A 6,926-nucleotide genomic window follows, 5' to 3' on the forward strand; every position below is an offset into this window, starting at 1 on the left:
CATTCGGTTTTATATTATTGACTGTTTATCGCTGCTTTAAGGATTCTTACGAAAATGATGTAAAACACATGATATAAATCATCCCCGGCTAGGTTACGCATACATAAATATATAAAAAGATTAGTTTCAGTTCAATCGTTAAAAGCTTAACTGGCAACGGTGACGCCCCTGCACACGGCACGCAGTTGGCTGTCTTACGTCAATATAAACATTGTACACGTGGTGTCCGAGTAGAAGCTCAGCAAGTACTACATCCACTTCGTGTGATCGTGCTCAACTCCATTGAATTCCTCTCAAAATGCCTGGTCCCTGCTGCATTGGTAAGGTATTTTTAATGTTGTAATATCATTTTGATACTATTGGCATAGACTGAATTTTTTTTTATCCGTGTCGGTCTTCTCACTTTCCAGTAATAATCACGCCTAGTGTTGTCGCAAACAGATATTGTGCCGAACGTATGGCACGTGTAGATGCCACTGTTCTTTCTACTTTCTGATCAGTATCATTTCTTGTCTAGTGTACACTACCTTTCAGACATTAAACCATGCATTCACTCATACATCCCCGGTATGTAGAGATATTGCTGTTCTCTTAATACGGTTGAAAGTATGCTTCCATATTTAGCACGAACTCTTGCCTAGATTTTTAGGATGTTTAACGTCTTGGCTTGGTAAATTCCACGAATTTCTTCGGCAAAACTAAATAGAATTTTGGCAAGAAGACGGGCCTCCCATTATACCTCGGTGCTAGATCTAGGGTGTTCGAAATGACTTGTACATCGTTGATATTGTAACGATCGTCTTTACAGCTATCGATAAGAATTGTTTAACTTATCCCTATCCTTCTTATACTTTTATCAAAATGAGGAAGGTGTCTCTTCACTTTTACAACGTATGATAATCTTGATCGCTTCTCTTTATGACGGATCTCTTAATCACACGGCCCATTACTTTATCGCAAGCCTTTATTGCAGATTAGTTTTAGCTTGTTTGGGCAACTTGTTGCATGTAACTTGAGAGCCGTCTTTTCCCAAGTAATTCGATAAGTTTAGGGTATTGACGAGTTAATTTTCTGTGGCATGAGAGAATGAGTAAATACGGGAGAGTGTGAGTGCATATGTGGGTATTGCGAGTGATCTGTGCTGTTTGTGCTCTTTGCAAGATCAGAGCTCTACGGAAAGATAACTATGCCTTCCAGTAACCATTATCATAAATTTGAGCTAAAATAAGGTTTAGTTTACTCCTCCCCCTTTCTTCCTTATCTCCAGCGATTAAAAAAAAAAAAAAAAAAAAAAAAAATCGCCATGTTTACTCTCTTGCTCTTTCCATCTCTTCCACCTCTTTCTACAGCCCCTTTCTTAACACACATCCTTCCCCTCCCCCTTACCTCCTACCCACTTTTTTCCTAAATGAGAAATGCCTTGTGGCGTCCTCCGCCCCTGAATAATTAAGGTCCTTCAACATTGCAGATAGATGCGAGTGCGCCGAGGGAGGCTGCAAGAAAGGTTGCTTGTGCAAGAGCTGTCGCTGCGAACCCTGTGAAAAATGTAAGTAATTCTTGCCTCTCTCCTCCCCCTTATTTTATAAAGTAATTTCATCTTTCCATCTGATACTCAATTTCATCCTGTCTATTACTCGTATCTGTCTAGTTATAATCGCTTCTTAACTTGAAATAATGCCATTTTTACAATTCTAGAATATTGTCTTGTGTAATTGTAAGATGATGTAATTGTATAGCCACTACGTTCAATATTTACCCACTTCACCCATTTACGAATGGAACTATTTCCAGTCGAAAAATGGCTTATCTAAATCTCTTTTACTATTCCACAGGCACAACGGGGTGTTCTTGTCCTTCGAAGGAGGACTGCGCCAAGACTTGCCCCAAGCCATGCAAGTGTTGTCCATAGGCTAAGCGCCTCATGACTGCCTGCATGACGGTCTCTCCCGTGCGGCGGACGTGAGCAGGAGGAGAGGGAGAAGACTGAAGTTTGGGGACCAGTCGTGTAATTTGTTATAGGTTGTAGAACTTACCTTATAGGTCTATATTGCTTGACCGTAAATTATTCCTGTTAATGATCTATTTTTTTCTAATATATCAAAATAGACCCCCCTTTTATTTTTATTAAATAAATAAAAATCAAATTAGAATTTTTTTCCTAAATACATGCAAGTCCTGAATACTCCAATGATAATACTTGGGGTGGGGGTGGGGGGACAACGCACTGAAATGTTTCCACGGTAACCATTCCTAAGCTTAATTTTGTGTAAGAAAGTCGGCTTCTTACTGTACAAGTTCGTACGCTTATGCAAAATTTGTAATTGTGCTTCCCAATTATTTCTGAATCTTGTCTATATATACATGTACACAACCCCACAAAACCCTATATAATACATGTACGTACACACATATATACATGTACACAATTACATATACCTAACCTAACCTAACCTAGACCTATACTCTAGGTATATACCTAGACCTATACTCTAGGTATATACCTAGACCTATACTCTAGGTATATACCTAGACCTATACTCTAGGTATATACCTAGACCTATACTCTAGGTATATACCTAGACCTATACTCTAGGTATATACTAGACCTATACTCTAGGTATATACCTAGACCTATACTCTAGGTTATACCTAGACTATACTCTAGGTATATACCTAGACCTATACTCTAGGTATATCCCTAGCCCATACTCTAGATATATACCTAGACCATACTCTAGGTATATACCTAGCCCTATACTTTAGGTATATACCTAGACCTATACTCTAGTTATATGCCCCATATAGATTGAGCAAAAACATCCACATTCCAAGAGTAATAGCTTACAGAAATAGCCGTCTGAAAAAAAAAAAAAAAAGCCGCTTTGCATCCACATCGAATACCCCTTACCAAAGGAAAATATCAAAATTTATACGTCCATTTCTTGTCGTTTACTATTTTTCCCCCTTTCTTTTCTTTTAGTCATTTCATTTTTATGAACATAAAATATGGCATATATAACATTGGCAGACGTTCTTTACTGCACACGACTCTTCTCCGAGCCATGCGCCTGCGATGAGTCCATCACACTAGTACGACTTTGTTTTTCCCCGTCGAACTGGCCACAGATGATCATTTTCTCATAATTTTAAACAGGTATCTTGCGTTTTTTTCATAATCATTTTTTGGTCGGTAATTATCCGAGGACACCGTTTTAGGGTTTTGTTCATAAAGGGGCGGGGTAAAGTAGACGCTTTGTCTCCCCTAGCGATTCCCCTGCCTGCTTGAGTGGACTTCACCTTATCTTTTTACACGTTTTAAGCCCTGCCTCCATTTGTGGTGTGTGTTTTGGTTGTTTAGAGCGCGAATTGTTTTTTTTACTCGTGCAGATCTTTTTTTTTTTTTTTTTGATCGTGGACTTTCAAGACAAGTCTGCCAGAGGCGAGGAAATATTTTCCCCATCCTGAATCTTTTGGTGTTCTCCTCATACTGACAATCTTTTCTCTCTCTCGCGATTGCTGCTTGTTTGAGTGGACTTCACCTTTATCTTTTACACATAGTAAGCCTTGCCTCCATTTGGGCTTTTGTGATTTGGTTATTAGAGCGCAAAATTTGGAATTTTTGTTACTCGCTACAAGATTTTTTTTTCCTTCTTGCCTCACGTTAGTGTGTATCTTTTTTCGATCGTGGACTTCGAAGATAAGTTTACCAGAGGCGAGGAAATATTTTCCCCTTCCTAAATCCTTTGTGCGGTTTTTTCCCATACTAGCAATCTCTCTCTCTTTCTCTCTCTCAGTACCTTTCTTCTACTTTCTCTCCTTTTGGATGTAAACTTCCAGCACCCAAATCATTCGGCATTTCTTAACCACACTTCAGGGGCATCCCAGAGTATATATATGTGTGTGTGCGTGTGTGTGTGTGTTTGCGTGTGTGTGTGTTTGCATGTGTGTGTGTGCTGTGTGTGTTGCATGTATTATATATAGTACATAAAAAAACATTTGTGTTTGTCTGCCCCCTTGTATGGAAGAGTCTCCGCCATGCCACGTCTCATTCCCCACGGGATTTTTTCCCCGTTGTTTGCGCCACTCAGGGGAAGTTATGTGGGGGAGCTGTCGGGATCAGGATGTATAGTCTTCTCTTGCTTCATCGCGTGTGGGTTTTTCTAGCACGCTACTTCCTAACGGATGGTAGGCTTTTATAACGAATCGATTTTCTACCTGATTATCTGATTATTATCTTATCGTGGGTTTAAAAGCTTTTGAAAATAGGGATGGGAATCTAGTTGAAAATTTCCCGTGTTCTTCTCTTGGTACAGGGAATACCTTTCATCGACGATCTGAATCCTTTAAAGGCCAAATGACACTTTCTTGACAAGAAATGACTTTTCTTGAATTTGAGCGCATGTCCATTGGCTGTCTCGTAGGTTAGTATGTTGGTGTGTTCTTAATACAGGGGGTTCAAACATTATCGTGTTATCTCCCTTCACCTTTCGCTGTTCTTTTTCCCCCCCCAACCTCTCCTCTCTCTTTAAACTATCCCCTTTCCCTCCCTTCCTCCCTCTCTTCTCTTCATCCCTCCCTTCCCTCCTTTCTTCTTTTCCCCCTCCCCCTCCCTCCCTCCCTCCCCCCTTTTTCCCTCTCTCTCCATCCCCCTTCCTCCTTCCCCCCCTTACCCTTCTCTCCCTCTCCCCCCTCTCTCTTCTCACTCACTCAATTTCCCCCATAATTCTTTCCCCACTATTGCCTGGATGTTTCCCCTTTTGTCCAAGCGCCGCAAGATATGAAGAAGTCAAAGCCCCTGTTGTATTTCTCAAAGCTAAGTCGATTCTTCGCAAAACCACAAGAAAAACATGAGAATTAAACAAATGGAAAAAAGGACGGCGGTTACACAACAACACTTTTGTTTGAAGCTTAAACAATTCCCCCCAGTAAACAAAAAAAAAAATGAAATGCAAAAATCATCATGCATAATGTGTAATTTTTTATTTGTTATGATTATTTATAATGGGGCTGGCAGCGTCCTCTTTGGCATCTCAGGGCGGCCGATACCTCCGCTGACGAGCTCTGGATTTTGGGACTGAATCTTCGGGCTTTCCAGGCAGGCGGTCCCCTTTCCCACAGCACCCTGTGGCGATTGGTACCTGCGCTGGGGAGTTCCTGGCCCTTTCCCGGCAAGGCGGCATCTTCGGCAGGCGGCATACTTCCTTACATCATGGGGCGGCTTAATACGCTCGGGACAAACATCCTGGTCCGCAGGCTTTTGGCGAATCTTCCCGTCCTCCCAACAGCATCCAAAGGGGTGCCCGTTTTAGCAGCAGGGTCCTCCTTCGGTGCCGTGTCGGTAAACCAGATATACATTTTAAGGGAAAAAATAGAAAGAGGAAAAGAAAGGCAACAGAGAAGAGGGGATGTTAAGTACCACTAGCGGTTATTTATATAAAGTTGCAGTTTTAATCTTCGTTTCTACTTTTTTTCGTCTTTTTTTCGTTTTGGTTTTACTTTCACAAAGATAAAGAAGAAAATAGGAGAGGGAGACTCAGTAGCGATCCACATGGGCTTGGCTTTAACTACCAACTGTCTCTGATAGATAGAGAGTAGATAAGGGAAACGACAATGGCAATCCGGAAGGATTACTTGAACCAGGGTTTTCGTCACACAGAGAAGAAAATATGTAAAATAAGAAATTGAACATCATGTATGAGTCACTCCTCACAACTGACAAAATTGTGGGCAAAAGAGATACATCATAGATCTTTACGCCTGCAACTACGACAGCAACAAACCCTATTAATGAAAAGATTTCAGTGTCTTATGTTCTCATAGATGAGCGAGTGACGAAGTGTGTGTGTGTGTGAGTGAGCTCACACAGAGAATGATTCACAAACACGAAGATTACGTTCAATATAACAATACTAAGATAAATTAGCAATAATATATATACAAAATTATTTCAACTACCACATTGAATTCAACATATGCATCAGAATGTATGTATTAATAAATGGTGACGTGAAAAAAATATTCGCAAGCTTTCTAGCAAGCAAATCTTTTCGAGGTGCAGAAATTCTGACCTGATGAGGTAGCCATGTCAAGGAATGCATGTCAGACTTCATCGACGGGGTGGTTCCCATACCCAAAATGCACTATAATGAAGCAAACTGAGCTGCGAAAATCTATAAATAACATGCTCTCTTCTGCATATCTGTGAGGTGTGCTCGTGACATTCCCAATGGGTAACTATCACGAAGAACAATCGCTTGGGATTTATCCAAAACTTGCAAGTGACTTCTAGAGGGTGAGAATGGTGTGATTCATAAGTAAATAATGATTCTAGCTCACACCCTAGTCCTACATTAATTAATAGATGTAACTATGGGTCACACTGACTCGAATGTTGCCGATCGAATGTATAATGTCAAAAACGTAGATTATTAGGCAATTTACCGCAAACCCGGCTTATATTGGGCATTCCAGTGCATTGTGATATGGGGAAGATCCTAATGCTATAATTGTAATAATAAATTTATATGAAATCATGTTACAAGCTCCATTCTAGCACCGATAGAACGTGTCACTAATGAGGAATGTAACGATGCTACGGTATCCGCATGGTGTCAACAACAACAAAAACCAAATCACAGGAAAAACGAGCAGTCATCTCTTGGCCTCCTATGTCCTGACCGCCCGGGAAAGGGTAAAGAGAAAGTGCAGTCTGGTCAAGATGAGAAAATGCGCTAGAGAAGAAAATAAATGGTATGATATCGTAATAAAGATAAAGTCACAAACGCATTAAATTTCATTGCAGTTGAAACAATTTAAATCTCTAATAATGAGAGAAATTGATTAACTACTTGATAATGAATGATATTCATGTTGTTAAACCACAACCATGATCACACAGGAATGCGACCTTAGGTTAGAAGAATAGT

The 6,926-nt window shown here is 40.3% G+C and overlaps 1 protein-coding gene across 1 annotated transcript; it reads left to right on the plus strand.

Moving 5' to 3' along the window:
- The first annotated feature begins 219 nt into the window (after window positions 1-219).
- LOC119584228 (metallothionein-1-like) lies at window positions 220-1,988 on the plus strand. Its single transcript, XM_037932738.1, has 3 exons — window positions 220-320; window positions 1,469-1,546; window positions 1,833-1,988. The coding sequence occupies exons 1-3, from the start codon at window positions 299-301 to the stop codon at window positions 1,907-1,909; spliced, it is 177 nt and encodes a 58-aa protein (XP_037788666.1). The 5' UTR covers window positions 220-298; the 3' UTR covers window positions 1,910-1,988.
- The last annotated feature ends 4,938 nt before the right edge of the window (window positions 1,989-6,926 follow it).

This window comes from Penaeus monodon, chromosome 18 (assembly GCF_015228065.2).
Source record: "Penaeus monodon isolate SGIC_2016 chromosome 18, NSTDA_Pmon_1, whole genome shotgun sequence".
NCBI classification, from domain to species: Eukaryota; Metazoa; Arthropoda; class Malacostraca; order Decapoda; family Penaeidae; genus Penaeus; species Penaeus monodon.

Excerpts from the sequence above, each read along its gene's own strand:
- LOC119584228 (XM_037932738.1), top strand. The coding sequence starts at position 299 with ATGCCTGGTCCCTGCTGCATTG. Across the intron at positions 321-1,468 it reads GCCTGGTCCCTGCTGCATTG|ATAGATGCGAGTGCGCCGAG; the intron begins GTAAGGTATTTT and ends TCAACATTGCAG. Across the intron at positions 1,547-1,832 it reads CTGCGAACCCTGTGAAAAAT|GCACAACGGGGTGTTCTTGT; the intron begins GTAAGTAATTCT and ends ACTATTCCACAG.